This window comes from Rhinoraja longicauda, chromosome 16 (assembly GCF_053455715.1).
Source record: "Rhinoraja longicauda isolate Sanriku21f chromosome 16, sRhiLon1.1, whole genome shotgun sequence".
Classification (NCBI taxonomy): Eukaryota; Metazoa; Chordata; class Chondrichthyes; order Rajiformes; family Arhynchobatidae; genus Rhinoraja; species Rhinoraja longicauda.
The window spans coordinates 15,452,449-15,474,442 of record NC_135968.1 but is presented as its reverse complement, the minus strand read 5'-3'; the positions used below and the strand labels follow the sequence as shown (position 1 = coordinate 15,474,442).

Sequence of the window (21,994 nt, the reverse complement as noted above, 5' to 3'; positions counted from 1 at the left end):
GGGAGGGGTGGGTTTAGGGGGAGGGGGAGGGGTGGAGGAAGGGGAGGTGGGGGAAGGAGTGGAGGGGGTGGGTTTAGGGGAGGGGTGGGGAAGGAGTGGGGGAAGGGTGGGTTTAGGGGAGGAGTGGGTTTAGGGGAGGGGTGGGTTTAGGGGAGGGGTGGGGAGGAGTGGGTTTAGGGGAGGGGAGGGGTGGGGTGTGTTTAGGGGAGGGGTGGGGAAGTTTTAGATGAGGATGGGGACAAACTGGACTCCATTTCCCAGAGCGCAGTGCGCGGAGGCGCGCAGGCGCGGTGCGCTGAGGCGGCTCGTGGCCGCGCGCAGCCCTGCCCCGCCCCCCGCGTAATGGCGCCGATTTCAAATCCACCAATGGGAGCGCAGCGCGACCAACGGCTGCTCGGCCGGTGCAAAGATGGAGGATCGGGGGTGAGAGAGGGAGAGGGTGGAGGGAAGAGAGAGAGAATGGGAGTGGGGAGACAGTCACGGAGAGAGGGGTTGGGATGAGGGGGTAGAGGGGGTCGGGAGTGGGGGAGAGGAATGGGGGAGAGGGGGGAGGTGGGAGAGACGGTGGGGGAGAGAGGAGGTGGAGGAGGGAGCAGATCGAGAGGAGGGGAGTGGGGCGGAGGGGGAGTGCGGGAATGGAGAGGAGGGGGAGAGCTGGTGGAGCAGAGAGAGAGGGTAGGGGAGGGGGGAGAGGGAAGGTGGAGGGGGGGAGGTTGGGGGAGAGTGGGTGGAGGAGGGAGAGGGTGGGGAGTGGGAAGGTGGAGGGGGGGAGGTTGGGGGAGAGTGGGTGGAGGAGGGAGAGGGTGGGGAGTGGGAAGGTGGAGGGGGGGAGGTTGGGGGAGAGTGGGTGGAGGAGGGAGAGGGTGGGGGAGAGTGGGTGGAGGAGGGAGAGGGTGGGGGAGAGTGGGTGGAGGAGGGAGAGGGTGGGGGAGAGTGGGTGGAGGAGGGAGAGGGTGGGGGAGAGTGGGTGGAGGAGGGAGAGGGTGGGGGAGAGTGGGTGGAGGAGGGAGAGGGTGGGGGAGAGTGGGTGGAGGAGGGAGAGGGTGGGGGAGAGTGGGTGGAGGAGGGAGAGGGTGGGGGAGAGTGGGTGGAGGAGGGAGAGGGTGGGGGAGAGTGGGTGGAGGAGGGAGAGGGTGGGGGAGAGTGGGTGGAGGAGGGAGAGGGAAGGTGGAGGGGGAGAGGTTGGGGGAGAGTGGGTGGAGGAGGGAGAGGGTGGGGGAGAGTGGGTGGAGGAGGGAGAGGGAAGGGGAGAGTAGGTGGAGGAGGGAGAGGGTGGGGGAGAGTGGGTGGAGGAGGGAGAGGGTGGGGGAGAGTGGGTGGAGGAGGGAGAGGGAAGGTGGAGGGGGAGTGCAGGAAGGGAGAGGAGTGGAGGGGGAGAGCAGGGTGGAGGGTGAGAACAAGGAGGGAAGAGAGGATGGAGCTTGAGAGATTAAGGATGCAGGGGGTTTGGGAGAGTGGGTGCAAAGCCTGGGGCCAGAGAATGGCCCTGCCAAGGGTCGACCCCCCCCCCCCACAACCCCCCCCCCCCCCCCCCACACTTGCCCCAATCCCCCCTCCCCCTAACATTGCTGCCCCCTGCACCCCAGCTGGTTTGGGTTTTGTTTTTTTTTATTCTCGTCACACATGGCTTCAGTGACATAACCGATATGTGTGTCTGCCTGCACAGGGACTCCACCTGTAATATTGTGATCAGCACTGAACCATCGCCTCACAGTAAGCCCATCATATTTGACCCGGACTTCTTCGTGGAAAAGCTTCGTCACGAGAAGCCAGGGGTGTTTCTGGAGCTGGTGGTGAGCAATCTTACCCGTCTCATTGACCTACCTGGCACAGAGTTTGCACAGCTCATTGGCGAGGAGGAGCCCAAGTTACCTACCAACGCCGGATTCTTCCGCTCCTTCAACTTCCTGAAACGCAAAGGTCAGTGGCAGACCCTTGATCAAACGGTTGCTCATTGCTTTCTCAAGACTGCACTTTGGTAATTATATGTGTTCATCCTAGCAGTATAAATGTTTAAAAAAATCATCCCATTAGCAAGTCTTGAAAAACACAATTCATATCAACTTGTGTGGCTCTGGGTCTGCCTCAGAGTAGAATCTGACCCAAAACTAGATTCACTTTTTTGAAAAGATGTGTAGGGAAGAAAACTGCAGTTGCTGGTTTTAATCGAAGGTAGACACAACTTGCTGGAGTGACTCAGCGGGTCAGGCAGCATCTCTTTTAGATATTGACATGGATAGAGAACTGGTTGGCAGACAGGAAGAAAAGAGTAAGAATGAACGGGTCCTTTTCAGAAAGGCAGGCAGTGACTAGTGGGGTACCGCAAGGCTCAGTGCTGGGACCCCAGTAAATCACAAAATATATTAACGATTTAGATGAGGAAATTAAATATAACATCTCCAAGTTTGCGGATGACACAAAGCCGGGTGGCAGTGTGAGCAGCGATGAGGATGCTATGAGGCTGCAGGGTGACTTGGATAGGTTTGGTGTGTGGGCAGATGCCGTATAATGTGGATAAATGTGAGGTTATCCACTTTGGTGGCAAGAACAGGAAGGCAGATTATTATCTGAATGATGTCAGATTAGGAAAAGGGGAGGTGCAACTGGACCTGGGTGTGCTTGTACATCAGTCACTGAAAGTAAGCATGCAGGTATAGCAGACAGTGAAGAATGCAAATGGCATGTTGGCCTTCATAGCGAGAGGATTTGAGTATAGCAGCAGAGGTCCTACTGCAGTTGTATAGGGCCCTGCTGAGATCACACCTGGAGTATTGTGTGCAGTTTTGGTCACCTAATTTGAGGAAGGACATTATTGCTATTGAGGGAGTGCAGCGTAGGTTCACCAGGTTAATTCCCGGGATGGCAGGACTAACATGATGAAAGAATGGGTCGACTGGGCTTGTATTCACTGGAATTTAGAAGGATGAGAGGGGATCTTACAGAAACATAAAATTCTTAAGGCATTGGACAGGCTAGATGCAGGAAAAATGTTCCTGATGTTGGGGGAGTCCAGAGCCAGGGGTTATGGTTTAAGAATAAGGGGTATGCCATTTAGGACTGAGATGAGGAAAAACCTTTTCACCCAAAGAGTTGTAAATCTGTGCAATACTCTGCCACAGAAGGCAGTGGCCAATTCACTGGATGTTTTCAAGAGAGAGTTAGATTTAGTTCTTAGGGCTAAAGGAATCAAGGGATATTGGGAAAAAAGCAGGAACGGGGTACTGATTTTGGATGATCAGGCTCGAAGGGCTGAATGGCCTACACCTGCAGCTATTTTCCATGTTTCTAACCAAGTGGTGACCTTTGACTCTTCATTTTCAGTGAAGGGAGTTGTGTTTGGAGCTCCGCTGACAGAAGAGGGCATCGCTCAGATTTATCAGCTCATTGAATATCTTTACAAACGTAAGTCCAGTCCTCAAAATGTCCGCTCGGTTTCCTCCCATCCCCGTCTATTTTTCGTCACCATCCTTCTCCCTGGCCGGCCCTTTTCTGCTTCCATTTCTGCCCCAGCACTGGCCTCTGCACTATCTGCCATGGGCCTTTTGCTCCTGTGGTTTTGTCTCTTGGCACGTTGCCGTTACAATATTTCAGTCTTTCTGCGTTCTTGCCTCCACATCAGTTCACAGGCTGGATTAAATTAAGTACTCAGTTCTGCTACCTTGACAATAATGTTTCATCAGTCACTACTGTTCATAAATTTGCTTCGGCTTCTCAGCATTTCATAACAGTTTGAAGATTTACGAAGATGTTGCCAAGACTCGAGGGCCTGAGCTATAGGGAGAGGTTGGGCAGGCTAGGAGCACATTCCATGGAGCACAGGACTGCTTGAGTGGTGATCTTATAAAGGTGTATAAAATAATTAGGGGAATTGATAGGCTGAGTGCACAGCCTTTTTCCCAGGGTAGCAGAATCAAGAACAAGAGAGCATAAATTTAATGTGGGAAAAGCAAAGATTTAATAGGAATCTGAGGGACAACCTTTTTACACAGAGGGTGGTGGGTATATGGAAAGAGCTGCCTATTCCCTTCCTTTTGTCTTCATTTCACACTCGGCCTCTCATGCCCATTACATTTCACCCTCTTCACAGATCTGCATGTGGAGGGCCTGTTTCGTATTCCTGGAAATGTATTGCGGCAACAGTGTCTGAAGGAAGCCTTAAACAGCGGGATGGACATCGATCTGGACGCTGGGGAATTTCATCCAAACGATGTAGCGACTCTGCTGAAAATGTTCCTTGGGGAGCTTCCAGATACACTTCTCAGTCACAGGCATTACAATGCTCACCTCAAAATAGCAGGCACGTCACAGGGGCATGTGTGCTAGGGGCATGTGGACATGTGCAGGCAGCGGTGGGCTGGATGTGATGGGAATTATTGTACCAAGCTAGTGTTACTGTTACATTCTCCGAACCTAGAAATGTTAAATTGCAGTGATATTAACCAGTTAAGTATCATTAAAGGCCAAGGCTTTAACCTAATTGTTTGCTGTAGCCAGTGCATTAGCACATTGAAAAGCCAGGGTTGTCGGTAAACAGTGGAGTGGATTCTGCTGAGGGGAGATGTGGGAGGTTAAGGGGCAAACTGATGGTGCATTGAGAACCAGTGTCATGTGGAATTAGGATCTGGGCAGAGTAAAGTAGTAAAAAGACAAAATGGAAGGTTTATATCTGAATTGAATCGACTTCAGTTACTGGTGATGCTGGGCTACATCGGGTGACCTGCGGTTCTGGGCTTGTTTTGCTTTTAGACTGTGGATTGTGTTGTCATAGCTGGTGTCGGTTTGTTCTACCATCCAGCTACCATGTCTCTGCTTCTCTCGGCAATAGGTCTGATGGTATTTGACACCAAGGGGAAACAGACCGTCCCTGACAAGGAGCGGCAGATTGAAGCGCTCCAGCTGCTCTTCCTGTTGCTGCCGTCCGTCAGCCGTAACCTGTTGAAGTTGGTCTTGGACCTGCTGTACCACACTGCCAAGCAGCAGGACAAGAACAAGATGTCCGCCTCCAACCTGGCATTTATGTTCGCCCCACATATTCTCTGGCCAAAGAATGTAAGTAGACATTGCTCCAGTATTTGCCTCATCCTTTGTCATTACTCCTGTACACATCACGTGCTTTGATACCTAATGCCACACGCTATGCTCTATGTTATCATTTTATTTTTTAGACCAAGCACGCACATTTAGCCTAATTTCTTGATGAACCACATCAAAATGTTTTTTTAAAAACACAAGTATCTCCAGGGTCGAATCTAGATGTTTGCAGATTTCCCAAAGGGGATGTTCTTTGTTATCTGTTTATTGATGACTTTCTCATACATACACCTAACTAACTTGTGAACTTCAATGTTGGAAGACTTTGGGCAAAAGTTGCACATTGATTATATTTTTGTTGTTTATGGTCTCTGATCTTCAGTTTTATTTCCTCCTGATTCTCTTGACCTTTCTCCAACCCTCTCAGATGGTCGTTGCTGACCTCCAAGAGAATATCACCAAGCTCAATAACGGCGTGTCTTTTTTGATTAAACATTCTCAGAAGCTTTTTCGGGTAAGGAAATGCAACACATTGCAGCATTCAGTCAATGAGTCTCAGGCTGTGCAATTAAAAATATTATTTGACCATGTCTGCCTGGCTTAGAGGGATATGGGTAAATGGAACTAGCTTAGATGGGTCATCATGGTGGGCGTGGACATGTTGGGCCGAATGGCTTGTTCCATGCTGTATGACTGTATGATTCTAGGTACACCTGCAGTACCTTGCAACATCGTACGTGTCTGCTTCAGGTGAGTGAGCTGGCCAGCTAACTGGGGCTCGAAGAGGACTGGGTGCTGTGGGGGCAAACAGGGTAATAATGGGTGTTCCCCGCGGTGGGGCAATGCCTCAGCTAGAGCTGAGGCAAGCACTGGCAGGGGAGGTAAAAGGTGCAGTCTTTTTTACAGATAATTTTACACAAGTGAACCTGAGGCAGTATTGCTGAGAGGTTGTAAAACCAGGGCGAGGGTCTCGATGTCTTCGGTGGGTTTACAGCAGCCTCTGATTAAGAAGTGCAAAAACAGATTAGAAGGCTTCCAGATTAGAAAGAGAAGCTGTTAGTAGTGTAGTATTCAGATTCCAAAGGAATCATTAGTTTATTTATAATCATGTGTGAGGCATTTAAACATTCCTGTCTGTCTTTGTAGGCACCAGCGTACATTCGAGAACTCGCCAGGCTGCAGTTCACAGGTTCCAGAGTTGCAGTTTCCAAGGTAAAATGACGCAATTAGTTTATTGTGAGCATACACAGCCCACTCGAGACCTCTGGCAAGGTAGGAGCTGGACATGCCACAGCTGTGGTCTCTGCCAGTAGCCTGAGGTTGGAGCTGACAGTGGTTACAAGCTCCCTGGCCGCATGTGGGAGTCGTGTTTTTCCAAAGCTGTCCATAGACCCCGGGACATATGTACAACTGCAACATGATTCCCTAACCGATGAAGCCCAGCATGCCAAACACCTTCACTGACCCACCCGTTCACCTGTGACTTGCAGCATAAGTGGCCAGCTCTGGTACAGAAAGAAAAGTCCGTTGCCTCGAGATAGATTAATCAAAAATGAACCTTTCATGTCATAGTCATGCAGCGCAGAAACAGGCCCTTCAGCCCACTATGTCCATGCCAGCCCACTATGTCCATGCCAACCCTCTACTAATTTCATTTACCTGCACTCTGTAGCCCTCCATGCTTTGGCGATTAAGTGTTTAGATTCTAACCACGCTCTGGACACGTTAGAGGCAGGAAACATGTTCCCAATGTTGGGGGAGTCCAGAACAAGGGGCCACAGTTTAAGAATAAGGGGTAGGCCATTTAGAACGGAGATGAGGAAAAACCTTTTCAGTCAGAGAGTTGTGAATCTGTGGAATTCTCTGCCTCAGAAGGCAGTGGAGGCCAATTCTCTGAATGCATTCAAGAGAGAGCTAGATAGAGCTCTTAAGGATAGCGGAGTCAGGGGGTATGGGGAGAAGGCAGGAACGGGGGGGGTTACTGATTGAGAATGATCAGCCATGATCACATTGAATGATGGTGCTGGCTCCAAGGGCCGAATGGCCTCCTCCTGCACCTATTGTCTATTGAGGTGATGCTGTCAGTGTGTGAGTGTTGGGGTGATGCTGTGAGTGTTGGGGTGATGTGTCAGCCACTGTCAGTGTGTGAGTGTTGGGGTGATTCTGTCAGTGTGAGTGTAGGGGTGATGCTGTGAGTGTTGGGGTAATGCTGTGTCAGCCACTGTCAGTGTGAGTGTTGGGGTGATGCTGTTAGTGTGCGAGTGTTGGGGTGATGCTGTTAGTGTGTGAGTGTTGGGGTGATGCTGTTAGTGTGTGAGTGTTGGGGTAATGCTGTGTCAGCCACTGTCAGTGTGCGAGTGTTGGGGTGATGCTGTTAGTGTGTGAGTGTTGGGGTAATGCTGTGTCAGCCACTGTCAGTGTGCGAGTGTTGGGGTAATGCTGTGTCAGCCACTGTCAGTGTGCGAGTGTTGGGGTGATGCTGTTAGTGTGTGAGTGTTGGGGTGATGCTGTCAGTGTGTGAGTGTTGGGGTGATGCTGTCAGTGTGTGAGTGTTGGGGGTGATGCTGTGAGTGTTGGGGTGATGCTGTGAGTGTGAGGTGATGCTGTGTCAGCCACTGTCAGTGTGTGAGTGTTGGGGGTGATGCTGTGTCAGGCACTGTCAGTGTGTGAGTGTTGGGGGTGATGCTGTGTCAGCCACTGTCAGTGTGTGAGTATTGGGGGTGATGCTGTGTCAGCCAGTCAGTGTGTGAGTGTTGGGGGTGATGCTGTGTCAGCCGCTGCCCTTTCTGTGCAGGATGACCTGGACCTGCTGCCCGTGCCAGACTGCCCGGACTTGCTCTCGGTGAAGGGGGCGAAGCGGTCCCGGCTGCACTCGGTACTGAGACGTGAAGATACGCAGCAGCGGACGGAGGAAGCCCTGAAGGAACTCTTTAAACATGTCAGCAATATGCCGGACTCTGCCAAGAAGAAGAAGCTTGTGAGACAGGTAGGAGTGGGAGAAAGGGTTCTGTTATTGGAGCAAATAACTAACTGCTGGAGGAACTCAGTGGGTCCAGCAGCATGTGGGGAGAGGTAAAGGTGGTGGGTGGACCACCGACAATTGGGGTTGAGAGCCTGCCCCAGGCCTGGGTGCTGGGTTCGGGTGGCCTGTTTTTCTGCTGCGTGACTCGATGGCTGGAGTGTTGAATGGGTGGGAGCTGCCCTAGTGCTGTTCGCTGCGATGTTCTTACTCCCACGTCTCTGTTAACACCAGAATGTTTCTTGCCTCCTGCAGTTTAATAAAGGTTCGGCTTCTGGAACTCCTGATGGATTCGCTTCGCCCAGAACCAAGAAACACGTGCGCTCACGGACATTTGGAGGCCTCATTAAGGTAAGTGAAGCCCATGCTACAGTCGTAAACTGTGGACTATAGCTCCAGGCAATCCCCCTGCTGATAACTGAGCGTTCCTGTGGACGGAGCAGAGGGCAGCTGTGACCGGTACCGTGAACCGGATTGGAACCGGACAGGGTGGGTTTCAGTCATGACCACGCAGGTTGTCTTGTTATGTCCTCAAAGGTCAGGACAAACTGATTCCAGCTCATTGTTCCACTGTCAGCTTATACTCAGCCATCGCTACGTGACCCAAGCTGGTGGCTAAGTGCGGTTCGACCAGAATTTCCCAGCCCTTGAATAACAAATGACATGAATGAATAATTGAATGTCTGAATGACTGACTGAAGGCCGGCAGAACGAGTGACTGCCCACTGCTGCAATGTCTGACTGTTGGACTGGCTGACAGAGGCTAGTAAATCTCTAGAATTCCCGTTGCCAGCATGCCAAGGGCTACAGGCGCACCACCATTAGCTGCAAGTAAGTTGCAGGCCGTCTTATTCTGGAAACGCCTCTGTTTCTGCATTGTTGCCGGGCCTAAATCCTGGCAGTGCCGTTTAACCGTGAGAGCACCTTCACCAGTAGGACTGCACTGGTTGAACTAGATGGCCTATCCACAATCAGGACAATTAAGACTTGCCCAGCCAGTGATGGCCACAGTTTGTGGACAGGTTTCTGACAAACACGTGTCCTTGTGCAATAGCAGAGTATTCTGCGACATGTAAATAGGTATCTCATGGCAAAACCTTAGCTGCAGCCAGGGGTGGGGTGGCCTGGGCAGGTTCTCGAGAGGCTCAGTGACTGGATGCAGGTGGTCTACGACAGCTGCCCCTACGGTGTGAGGGTCAGGATGTCCCTGACGCAGTGTGTCCCCAGTGAAAGGGCCAGAGAGACCGAGGCAATGTACTAAACCTGTGCTTTCATTCCGGCAGCGTAAAGTGTTAGGTGGTCAACATGACCCAGACGGGACGAGCCAAATGCCAATAGCTGGAGTGGCCACGCCGAGCTGTCAACACCAGGCCGCACAGGGCAAGGAGAACCTGGCTCAGGTGAGCTCCTCCACAACAGCATCGTTGGATGGAAACTGTTCATTCATGGGGAATGGCACTGCCAGCAAAGTCTTAACTAGGGCTGGGTCTTCAGTGAATGGCAGGACCTTGGGGAGTGTTGCAGAGTAGAGAGATCTAGGAGTGCAGGTCCATGGTTACCTGAAAATGGCATCGTGGATAGATAAGGCAGTGGAGAAGACTTTTGGCACGCTGGCCTTCATCAGACAGGTTATTGAGTATTGAGCATACAATGTCATGTCAAAATAGAAAGGGTGCAGAGAAGATTGATGAGAATGTTGCCAGGACCTGAGGGCCTAAGCTGCAGGGAGGTTGGGCAGGCTAGGATTTTATTCTTTGGAGCGCAGGAGGAGGGGTGATCTTATAGAGGTATTATGTAAGATAAAGTCCAGTAAAGTCCGATTAGATAGTCCGAGGATCTCCAATAAGATAGATGGCAGCTCAGGATCACTGTCTAGTTGGAAATGGAGGAGCAGTGTGGGAGTGGAGGGGCAGTGTGGGGGCAGAGCTGTGCTGGGGGGTTGAAGGGGGCAAGGATGGGTAAGGTTGGGGTTTGGGGGAATATCACAGCTCTGTGGCATATTGCAGTTTAAGAGGTGGGGAAGGTCTCCCACCATATCCCAGTGAAAGTTGGTCATTCCCAGCACTGCTGCCGTGCTCCAGGGAAGAGAGTAAAGGCTTTTCCAGTCTCACTCCCACTCTTTGTTTTCAGAGGCCACTGGAACTGATGTCGCCGCATCTCAGTCACAACCGATCCAAGTCGACAGATGAGATCCTCAGTGAGAAGGTGAAGTGATCTGACTTGTACCAAAGCCTTATGTCCCTGATCTGTGCAGATGTTTAGCTAACATCAAGGCTGCCCTTTCAGTGAGCCACCTCTCCAATGCTCCTGCAGCACATCTAATCGTGCGGAGCTGGAGGGCGCAAGGGGTTTGCCACCGGTGCCAGGTGTCCTGGGTCTGGAGAGATGCAGACGTGGAACAACTGAGGCCTGGCAGGGAGATGGGTTTGCGCCGGTTTAGAGGGGAGGAATCTGTGAGGGTTTGTGAACCTCTCCTCTATCTGGAGATCCAGAGGATGGATGTTTGGGGCTGTGGTGGGAAGCACACTGTGTGAGAGGCATGGTGATATCACCTGTTACCAGGCTGATGATCCCAAGGACAGCATATTCCAAATCCCTGAATGTTGTCACAGTGAAGGAGGATCTCATCGGTTAACTTGTGATCACCTTTCAAAGTTCTATAGATTCTGGAATTTTCCCAGGGATCAGAGAATCACAAATGTGTCCCCAGTATTTAAGAAAAAAGAGAGAAGGCAGGAACCTGTCAGAAAATGTTGGAGACGAGGCAATAGAGAGACGTCTTGGAATGAATAACATGGTTGAGCAGAATCAGCACGGATAAGTGAGGGGGGAAATGGTGCTTGACAAATGAGGATGTGATTACTGGGGCAGATGAGGGAATGCGGGGATGTGTGCTGACGTTTTGGAAGACAGTGGAACAGAGTGGATGACCAAGTTTTCACATAAGCTAGGTTTAAGGCCCTTGTATCAGTTTGAACTTTACATCTGTGATACACACTGTCATACTGTGGTCACTTCCTTACTGAACCCCATGTGGCTATAACTTGGAGCTGATGATCTGATCTTGTTAATAATCGTATCTTCCCAGCATTAGTGTCAGTGATGCGGGAGTTTTAGAGCACCGCCCTTTACTGCCATGGCTGATGCACATCTCCTTTATCCATTAAAACCTCAGGCGTCGCAGAGAAGAAATCGAATGGTTGTAACGCAGGAGTCGGCAATTTAGCCTCAGTGTCGCTCTGACAGCGCCGTGGAGATTCGCCCGAGAGCTTCGGGACAACCACTAATGGACAGAATTGTTGAGTGTTTACAATGACGTTATAGCAGTGGTTCCCTGTGGAAAGAAACTGGTTAAATTTTAAACAATCTGGGATGAAACTGGCTTGATTGAATGTCATGAGACTGGCTCATCTGTGCTACGCTGTGCTTGGATGCACGGATTGGGTAAAAGTGACAGAGGTAAGCAGGTGGAGGTGGTGAGTGAAAGTGATCTGCTGGTTTGGATTTTTTTTAAAAACATTTTAATAATGGACTGTCAGTACATTGGATGCTTCTGTCCACAATACTCCCAACTCCCTTCATTCGGTGTTTATACTGAAAAACGGCAGAAACATCCAGGATGAGGTTTACCTATGCAAAGGCTGGCTGTGGTGGCAGAGGCCTGGCAGTGTTGGGAAGAGAAGCAAGATTGTTCTGTCACAAAGGGTCATGATTCCAGCTGATGTGAAGAGGGTCAAGGGGTAGCAGGGGGTCAACAGCTACAGGTATTGCCCTGCAGCCACTGTTGGCTCGGTTATTTGGTGATCTCTGTCTTGTGTTGTGAGAGATTTGCTCACTGGTTTGCCACGTTTCCCAGTCTGTCCAGCCTTGCCCAGGTGCACGCACTGCATGTTACTGGTAACGGTTTGGACCCTAAGTGTTGATTCCTAGGACCTCTGTCTGGGGGGGACTGCAGCTGGGAAGCATGGATCAGAGTCAGCTGGATGTACTGGTGTCTGTCAGTGTGAGAAAGAGTGGACAGTGAGGTCAGGGAAAGGGTTGGTGCTGGATAGATGGGCGGGTAAAGGTCAAGTAATAGAAAGTAAACTGGTAGGATTCCAGTCACAAAATACTCGTCTTTATTTTACTGAACATGTCTTTTCTGAAGGTGCTAGACTGTTTATTGGACTAACCTGGTCCAAAACCAATCTCTTGCTTTCTAAGTATTCCCTACTAATGTAATTTTAAACCTGTTAATGTGACTTGCTGATGCGTCAGTGTCTGGCAGAATCTTGTTCTCCTGCTGTTTGACACCTCTGCTGGTCTTGGCTAGGACTGAGCAAGCTTACTTTGGCTACCTTGGCCGAGGCAGGATGGGCGAATGGTGTTCAGTTAAATTGCACTGTGCCATGCATGCATGAGTGTGAGACTGTTGTTCAGGGCTTAATGCCTTTCCCCACTGAACTCACACCAGTTCAATTCCAACTGTGATTGTCAATTAGCTCCAAGGTAATGTGAACCTTTTGTTCTGTGAGTGGCTAGTGCCTTCACACTTTTAACATTCTTGTGCTTGTATTTATGTATAATATAAATGTTTTGTTTGTTATATTTTCGTATTACATGTACAATGTCCCATTTATGGCCGAGGTGAAAGTTTCCATCGCTCAGGGTTGTAAATGTTTGGAGTTTGTACCTCACATTTATTCCAACACCAGCAGACCTGCCGTCACTGAACCAGCTGCTGGGTTTCATTGCTTCCTGTGCCTGAGTGTCTGGAGGTACTCTCCCACTCACACTGAACATTTCATCTTTTATTTTACAAATAGAATCAGTTACATTTTTACAGTGGAAGAGAAAGTCTGAACCGACGATTTGCAGAAACCCCACATGTTCAGAACACAGGGCCTGAGCTGCCAGCTGCATGCAGTTCAGTTGAACTCAGAACCGGAGCCTGAACGAATCTTCCTCCAGCTTTGCTGTGAAGTGGGTCTCCTCTCTGTGCTGCTTTTTCACGTTATTGAATATTTCGGTACCGATCTCTCCTGTACGGACAAGGGCTGAAAACATGCTTACTCTGTCCATGTCGTCACTCACTACAAGTGTCACTGACCGTCCACTTTTGCTGCTGAACACAATTGGAGGAAAACATTCTCATGGAGAATTTCCTCGGTGAATGGCAGGCAAAGGACAGATGGCTAGATGGATGCAAGCAGCTGTAACTTTACAAAGTTATTTTCAAACAACTTAGAGTTGGGCCAAAATTAAAAGGCTTGAGTGAAAGCTAGTGTGTTAAATCCACAGCACCTTTTCACATGGTAGATGGAGCCAGGCCGACACAAAAAAACTGCAGTTACCCAGAATTTTAAACCAGGCTAAACCAATGTAAGTGGGGAGACCATCCCCCACATCTAATGCCTCAGAAGACACAAGGTTCTTATGGGATCTGAACCCATTGAACTTGCTAAACTTTCACACTGACAGCATAGATGATTCAGAACTGGGGCCAGAGTTCACTTGTGATAGATCAGGAGAACTTATCACCGAATGTCAGAGTTTTGGAATTTAGATAGACCAAGCATCTATCTAAGAGGGAATGGGAAACATAAGCAGGCATAGGGAGCTTGATCGAAACATGTTCAGGACAAAACCATCCTCAGAATGTATGACAGAATAAGGAACTCATCCTGCGATGGTTTCTCCTTTTATACAGGTCCAGGCTCTAAACACAGCTGATCAACTCCTTACTCTTCCCTGTAACAAATAGTCAAAGCCATAGTGCTGGTGTGGAACAGCACAGTACCACCTTGCTCAAACAGTTCACACAGTGAATTAAATGCGAGGTAACTGCAGGTGGCAGGCAGAGTGAAGCTTCCCCTACACCGTCCTGTCACATACTCTCAGGGTCAGACACACAGTGAAGCTCCCTCTACACTTTCCCATCACTGACTCCCAGGGTGGGGCAGAGTGACGCTCCCTCTATTCTACTATGCATGTTTACATTTCCTCCAGGAATTGAACTTTATAGTAATGAAACCATCAATTCGATACACGATTGTTTTTTAATCCAAATGGGAACCAAACTGCACTGAAGACAAAATTGATTCTTTAGAGGTCCAGTCTGGCTTTCCAGTTCTGTTCCCACCCAATTCCAGAGCAGAGGCTGAGTTGAAGCAAGAAATGCAGGAAGCGTGTTACTGAACCATAAGCACGCTTAAGCAGCAATTCCTCATCGTGTGGCCCCTAGGTGAATGCTACAGCTTCTGCTAACTTGCATCGAGTCACAAGGCATGATGTAGTGGTGGTGTGACACAGCTGCAGTGATGGGGGAGCCTGGCATACTGCACGGGGCCTCTCTCCATTCGGGGTAAACACCCACTAGTTTGTGCTTTGATTCAAACAGATGGTTCAATACCTGATTTAAAGTTGATGTTGCCATATCCTAAGCCCCAGTAAACAAGCCACACAAATCCATGAACAGCTCAAGACACTCAAGCCTGTAACTGAGCATTTCCACATACCCTGGGCTGTAATAAATCAAGGCCGAAGTGTGCAGGCACTTCCTTCTCCGTTCTATACAATCACTCTGCCATATCCATCAGCACACACTCAATGCAAACCTGTTATTAAAACATCTGTATATTGTCAAATCACTTAAAAAAATGGAAAAAGTTAGCATCATTCAGCCATTATTTTCCAGCATTAAAACACCGTTGTCCCTTTAAATCCCTCATATTTCACAACAATCACCATGAACCAGATCACCAACCATTACCCTGCACGCCTCAGACTCTCAATTCCGTGGGGTGGGAATCAGGGTTGAGGAGTTCACTGCCGCTATTCTTCCTCCTCCTCCTCATCGTCATCTTCATCGTGGCAGTGTGTGATCTCTTGTGGAGTTTGTGGGAAGAGGTTGGGAGGTTTGATCTCGCTGACGGACCGGGTCAGGTGATGCCATTTGAAGTCGGTGTCTTTGATGTACATGGTGCTGGTCGAGCGGTTGCGTGTTGCCATCGGAGACTCCACATCATTAATATCAACGTGGCTGTGCTCTACAGTCGACTCATGGGGCATCTAAAGGATGGAGCAGCACACGATCAGAAGGGTGAGGGCTGAAGAATGGGAACAAGGAGCGTGGCAGAAACAAGAGGAGCTGTGCACAAGAGCAGGGTGTGGGAGGATGACCGCGGGAAGACTGGACAGAGAGAGAGAGGTGGGCAAGTGTTCGGGCAAAGTGTGCAACAGTGAGAGCAACATACAGCAGCAAGCAGGCGAACCAAAGCAAGAGAGATGTTGACGAGCATTGGGGAAGACAGATGACTTGTTTGAATGCAAGGGGCTTTGTTCAATGACTTCTGGCTCTACATTTTGTTGGCTGGAGCAAGGATCAGGTGTGTGCACCCTGATTGCTGACTGCAAACTCCACCTGGGAATATTGACCTGGGTGATGGGGCAGTGAACAGCAGCAGCCGAGACTAACAGGACAAATCACCGGGCAGATTACCACAAGACCGCTCTCAACGCACACCATTAAACTCACAATCACCAAGAACCCCCGTGGCACCCAGAGTGTGTGAGGAGATCAGGGGCACACAGCATACATGTAGCAGCAATCGCCATTGCCTAGCCCTGCCTCCTCTGGCTGTGGATCACGTCTGTCCTAGGCGATGGATTACTGATGCAGCTCACCCAAGGCTCCAGCAGCTGTGGGATCACAGGCAGCATCATTACAGCATGAGCAGGTTCAGTTAAAGTGGGGACAAAGGTACTGGACAGTACCTCAACGAAGAGAGGGCTTGATAGGATAAGTGTGGTGCAATGAAGCAAGATGCCCACATTTCTGATCAATAGACAATAGGTGCAGGAGTAGGCCATTTGGCCCTTCGAGCCAGCACCGCCATTCGGCCCTTCGAGCCAGCACCACCATTCAATATGATCATGGCTAATCATTCTCAATCAGTACCCCGTTCCTGCCTTCTCCCCATACCCCCTATCCTTAAGAGCTCTATCTAGCTCTCTCTTGCATGCATTCAGAGAATTTGCCTCCACTGCCTTCTGAGGCAGAGAATTCCACAGATTTACAACTCTGACTGAAAAGGTTTTTCCTCATCTCCGTTCTAAATGGCCTACCCCTTATTCTTAAACTGTGGCCCCTGGTTCTGGACTCCCCCAACATTGGGAACATGTTTCCTGCCTCTAATGTGTCCAACCCCTTAATAATCTTATATGTTTCGATAAGATCCCCTCTCATCCTTCTAAATTCCAGTGTTTCAACATATGACAGTCCCACCCATATGACAGTCCTGCTCCAGTCTTTCAACATATGACAGTCCCGCCATTCCGGGAATTAACCTAGTAAACCTACGCTGTACGCCCTCAATAGCAAGAATATCCTTCCTCAAATTTGGAGACCAAAACTGCACAAAGTACTCCAGGTGCGGTCTCACTTAGGGCCCTGTACAACTGCAGAAGGACCACTTTGCTCCTATATTCAACTCCTCTTGTTATGAAGGCCAACATTCTAGATAACATACTCACCAAAACATGGGCAGCACGAAAGAGGTAACTGAAGGGGTAGTACAGGAGGTTGATGAACGAGGCTGCATAGAGATCGGCATAACGCATGACCTGGCTGGCGAAGAGAGTCTGTCGGGACCCACTGCGGAACAGACTCCCCATCATCCCATAGCACATGTCCATGTCATGAGTGACTTTCTGCAGGGTGGGAGAATGCAGGAGGGACATTATTGTCAACCAGTCTGAAGAAGGGTCTCGACCCGAAACGTCACCCATTCCTTCTCTCAAGATGCTGCCTGACCTGCTGAGTTACTCCAGCATTTTGTGAATAAATCGATTTGTACCAGCATCTGCAGTTATTTTCTTATACTATATATACTTATTGTCAACAAGAATGGTTTCAACTTCCTCACTGCCATCTTCTATTCCATTTAGATTGCAGAATATTGGCAATTAGAAATATTCAACAGTCATTCAGCCAGAGTAACCTGCTGCTGAGTTAAGGAGATGTTAGTTTTGTGTATGGGGTAAGAGGGTGCAGAATGTAGAACATGAGGGAATAAACTGGATACCTCGTCACTATGCACAGAGCGAGAACAGAATCACTTGTTACATTGTGGGGCGAGCGTCACTGAGGAATGGGGGCTTGTCTGCCAGTTGGAAGCCCTGCTGGGACGTGCAGCTGTCTCCAAATCCTCTTATTTACAATTATAAACTGTTTTAGCCAACGGAACAGGGTTGAAACAGATGGACAGCTGGGTGGCAGATACAGAGGAATAAGTCATAATTAGGCCCATCAAGTTTACTCCGCCATTCAATCATGGCTGATCTATCTCTCCCTCCTAACCTCATTTTCCTCCCCATAACCCCTGACGCCCGTACTAATCAAGAATCTAAGCCATTGACGGCCTTCTGTGGCAAAGGATTCCAGATTCACCACCCTCTGACGAAAGAAATTCCTCCTCATCTCCTTCCTAAAGGAATGTCCTTTAATTCTGAAGCTATGACCTCAAGTCCTAGATTCTCCCACTAGTGGAAACATCCTCTCCATAGCCACTCTATCCAAGCCTTTCACTATTCAGTAAGTTTCAATGAGACACCCCCCTCATCCATTTAAACTCCAGCGAGTATATGTTCAGTGCCGTCAAACGCTCATCATATATTAACCTACTCATTCCTGGAATCGTTCTTGAAAACCTCCTCTGCACCCTCTCCAGAGCCAGCACATCCTTCCTCAGATATGGTGCCTATAATTGCTCACACTACTCCAAATGCAGCCTGACCAGTGCCTTATAGAGCCTTAACATTACATCCCTGTTTTGTATTCTAGTCCTCTTGAAATAAATGCTAGCATTGTGTTTGCCTTCCTTACTGCCGATTCGACTTGCAAATTAATTTTTTGGGAATCCTGCACCAGCACTCCCAAGTCCCTTTGCACCTCCGATTTCTGGATTCTCTCCCCATTTATAAAAGAAGTCTACGCCTTTATTCCTACTACCAAAATGCATGAATCCACAATTTATTAAGTCAAGTAAGAGTGAACTCAGTGGGTCTGATCAGTGCCTGATGATGGGAGGAGGGAACTGATCATGGGAGGAGGGAACACCACACGGATTCACATCTATAAATGAACTGCTGCAGCCGTACACGTCATTGGTGAGACCACACTGGGTGTACCACGTGCAACTCTGGTCACCCAGCTAGAGGAAGAATATCATTTAGTTGGAAAGTGCAAAAAAGATTCACCAGGGTTTACGGGCTTAAGTTTCAGGGAGAGGTTAGATAGATTCAGACTTTTTATCTTTAGAATGTAGGAAGCTGAGGGGTGACTTCATTGAAGTGTATAAGATCATGAGGGGCATGAATCAAGTGAATGCTTAGTCTTTTTCCCGAGGTAGAGGATTCTAAAACTAGAGGGCATTGACTTAAGGTGAGAGGGGAGAGATTTAAGAGGGACCTCAGGGGCAAGTTTTTCCATCCAAATGGTAGTTTGTACCAGGAACAAGCTGCCAGAAGATGCAATTATGACATTGGACAGATAATATGGAAAGGGTTTAGAGAGATGTGGGCCAAATGCAAGCAAATGGACTAGTCTGGAATGCCAACCTGTTCAGCAAGGGCCTGTTTCCAAGCTCTACACTCTGCCTCCATGTAAAGAAATTACTGGACATTAATTGTGTTACACCAACAGTGGGGGGTGGAGTCACAAGGATAAATGGAGGAGGAAAGCAAGGGTCGGGTGGCAGGGGGATGGATAACTTAGGCCAGGGTCAAATCCTCCCAGGAGGTCATGACCTGAAGGAAATCCGATTATAATCATTGGTAATGGATACCTCCACACCCAAACCCTAGAGCAGGAACCTTCCACAGAAGGTACGAGGGTAACCGTGGCCTCACCTTGATGCGTCTCTGAATGGCACTGATATCAGGCCTCTCGTTACTGCTGCTGTCCAGGTGCCTGAGGATAATGATGATTAAAAACGTTAAAACTTGCCGACTAACAGCAGGAAATGTGTCGGTACCAACAGAAAGGAATGCAGAAGATTCATTGGGTTTGTACAGAATAAACAGGGATCGGACGTAATAATGACAGTAACCAGTGCAGCACCTCACAGTGTTAGGTCTGTACATAGCTGCCACCAACGCTGGTTTAATTTACTCTTGCCCTGAACCTGTTCATACTCACTTGTAGAGTTCGGCCAGAAACACATCCAGACTCTGCAGTTCCTCAAACAGGGCTGGAAGATAAAGGAGAGTCAGTGCTGGTTCACCCGGAACGCACGGCGCCAGGGGCAATGGGAGGGCATTAGCCAACCGCAACCTGCTGCATTGAAAGGCAGCCAGCCATTCAGCCCATCGTATCCACGCCAGCCCCTCACCAGAATTCAAGTCATCCTTCTTGCTGATGGGCAGCACACTACCTCAACTCAGTCTCACACATCCACCGATTAACACTGTCAGTCACGTCTCTGCCAGGGGACATCCCTTCTCACCCCGATCAGACTTCCCAATGACTTTACTTTCCTCAGTCACATCCTGACCTCTTCGATCCAGAATAACAACACTGGTTGAGTCTATTCTCAAGCCCTAGAAAACTGTCTGCACCCTCCCTGGTCCAGCCACTTCCTCACAGTAACAGGTAATCTGTACATATTGTATACTGCGGCTGCAGTCTACTTTGTGTTTATACAGCCCCAGCACCTCCTCCTGTTTGTGTGCAGACAGTCCTAGATCAGGCATCTCGTCTACAATCTTCCCACTTCAGCCAGTGTTCCAGCCGCCCTGAAGGGCCTGTGAACGCCTGTCTCTGCATTTCTCCTCTCCCTTTGTTCTGCATCCCCTCACATCCACAATCCGTCCCCCTCATTTCCTTTGCCCATCTGAATTCCATTAGTATTTTTGAGCCACCCATGTATCCCCAGTTACTGGCAGCCATGCTATGAGCAGAATCCTCTCATAAGATCATAGATGACAGGAGCAGAATTAGTCCATTCGGCCCATCAAGTCTACTCCACCATTCAATCATGGATGATCTATCTCCCTCCTAACCCCATTCTCCTGCCTTCTCCCCATAACCTCTGACACCCGTACTAATCAAGAATCTATCTCTGCAATAAAAATATCCACTGACTTTGCCTGAATTCCACTGATTCACCACCCTCTGACTAAAGAAATTCCTACTCATCTCCTTCCGAAAAGATAGTCCTTTAATTCCGAGGCTATGACCTCTAGTCCTAGACTCTCCCACTAGTGGAAACATCCTCTCCACATCCACTCTACCCAACCCTTTCACTATTCTGTATGTTTCAATGAGGTCCCCTCCCTCATTCTTCTAAACTTCAGCATGTACAGGCCCAGTGCCGTCAAACGCGCATCACATGTTAACCTACTCATTCCTGGGATCATTCTTATAAACCTCCTCTGGACCCTCTCCAGAGCCAGCACATCCTTCCTTAGATGTGCCCAAAATTGCTCACAATATTTGCCGAGAGCCCCAGCACCCCTCTCCATCACCAACACCCACACTAATGCCACCTTCCCCTGTTGCCTTGGGCATGTCCCCCCATTCCCATTGGCCACGGACTGTCGATGGGCTCAGGGGAGACTGCAGCAGGTGAACGGGGAGTTCCTGGGGCCAGACAGCAGGCAGGTACCGGGGCTGTGCGCGGGATCTTACTGCTCTTGTCTGTCCACACGTGCAGCTCCTGTGCGAGTTCGGGGATGACCAAAAACGTCCTCCAGCCCTGCCGCTTCTTCGATTTCAGGATGTCACCGAAGATGTGGTCGCCAATGTAGAGAATGTCTTTGCCTTTCGTCCCCAACAGATCCCCCATAATGTCCGACGATCCTGGAGAATCCCGTGGCAATGATAATCACCCCATTCTCCCATTCAACAACATCGCCAGCAATGGCCCGGCTCATAGTGACCATTGTAGCCCCACTGCATCCTGCACACCCAACTCCCCACGAGAGAGCAGACCCAGGGTCTCCCCACCCACACGCACCCTCTGCCCTGTCCTCCGCACTCTCTGCTGCCCCTCCCCTCACACACTCTCTGCTGCCCCCTCCCCTCCTCACACACCCTGTGCTCCCCCATCACATCCTCTGCTCCCACCCACCCCTTCCCACATTCTCTGCTCCCCCCTCCAGCCCCACACACCCTCTGCCCCCTCCCTCCAGCCCCACACACCCTCTGCCCCCTCCCTCCAGCCCCACACACCCTCTGCCCCCTCCCTCCAGCCCCACACACCCTCTGCCCCCCGCCCCACTCCCTCTGCCACCTCCCCTCTCCAGCCCCACACATACTCTGCCCCCCCATCCCCCTCTCCAGCCCCACCAGGCTGCGCTGCCAGGGAGAGATGATATCGCTACCCTGGTCTTTATCGCCAGCCCCCAGTGAGAGCCCCGGCAGCTCCCGGGGACATGCGGACAGGCAACGAACGGGTCAGTGGGACACTCACCTCCAGAGTACACTATGCCCTGCTGGAGAGGCCCCGTGTGTGTGCCGATCTTCAGGTGGCCAGTTGTCTGCGCAGGGAGGGAAGTGGAGACTATGAGTGGGTGTTCCCCAGACTCACTCTGACCAACCCCCCCCCCCCAGACCATCTCCCCCAACCCCCCCCCCCCTAAACGCCACCCACCACGCATCCTCCCCAAACCATCCCACCGGGCATGCTGCACTGCAGGCCGAGGTGCCTAACACTGCCCCTCCACACCTGTACCCCTCTGTTTCCAGGTACATCTTCACTCACGGAGTGAGAGACTTCAGGCCCTTCTCAAGTCTGCCAGACTCTGTGCTATTGATATAGTAGTTTCTGGGGTATAAATGCCATCATATCAAACTCTGCAGCAGACAAAACCCACAGTTGGAAGAGGAACAAGAAGTTGACGTGGATACAATAACAACATTTAAAAGACCTATGGACAGGTACATGGAAAGGAAAGGTTTAG

The 21,994-nt window shown here is 49.9% G+C and overlaps 2 protein-coding genes across 8 annotated transcripts in view; one reads left to right on the top strand and one right to left on the bottom strand.

Annotated features, from left to right (window-relative positions):
• Window positions 1-409: 409 nt before the first annotated feature.
• On the top strand, window positions 410-11,415 carry arhgap19 (Rho GTPase activating protein 19). Its single transcript, XM_078412781.1, has 12 exons — window positions 410-423; window positions 1,667-1,920; window positions 3,322-3,402; window positions 4,088-4,297; window positions 4,826-5,049; window positions 5,459-5,545; window positions 6,178-6,243; window positions 7,826-8,017; window positions 8,306-8,401; window positions 9,334-9,450; window positions 10,181-10,255; window positions 11,226-11,415. The coding sequence occupies exons 1-12, from the start codon at window positions 410-412 to the stop codon at window positions 11,274-11,276; spliced, it is 1,467 nt and encodes a 488-aa protein (XP_078268907.1). The 3' UTR covers window positions 11,277-11,415.
• A 1,410-nt stretch (window positions 11,416-12,825) lies between these two features.
• nt5c2a (5'-nucleotidase, cytosolic IIa) overlaps window positions 12,826-21,994 on the bottom strand; it is a 55,063-nt gene continuing 45,894 nt past the window's right edge. For 6 of the 7 annotated variants that reach the window (XM_078413272.1, XM_078413276.1, XM_078413273.1 and 3 more), the window contains 6 exons: window positions 21,505-21,571; window positions 20,721-20,891; window positions 19,230-19,281; window positions 18,941-19,001; window positions 16,565-16,741; window positions 12,826-15,100 (listed from right to left, as the gene is read on the bottom strand). In XM_078413272.1, coding sequence (XP_078269398.1) covers window positions 14,864-15,100; window positions 16,565-16,741; window positions 18,941-19,001; window positions 19,230-19,281; window positions 20,721-20,891; window positions 21,505-21,571 — 765 coding nt within the window. In that variant the 3' untranslated portion in view covers window positions 12,826-14,863. Of the gene's footprint in view, window positions 15,101-15,566; window positions 15,731-16,564; window positions 16,742-18,940; window positions 19,002-19,229; window positions 19,282-20,720; window positions 20,892-21,504; window positions 21,572-21,994 lie in introns of all 7 variants that reach the window. The other variant, XR_013548277.1, reaches the window with a different exon arrangement.

What these genes read in the sequence shown, in the direction of transcription:
- arhgap19 (XM_078412781.1), top strand. An exon ending in ATATTCTCTGGCCAAAGAAT is followed by an intron (nt 5,050 to 5,458) that starts GTAAGTAGACAT and finishes CAACCCTCTCAG; the next exon opens with ATGGTCGTTGCTGACCTCCA. An exon ending in CCAGAGTTGCAGTTTCCAAG is followed by an intron (nt 6,244 to 7,825) that starts GTAAAATGACGC and finishes CTTTCTGTGCAG; the next exon opens with GATGACCTGGACCTGCTGCC.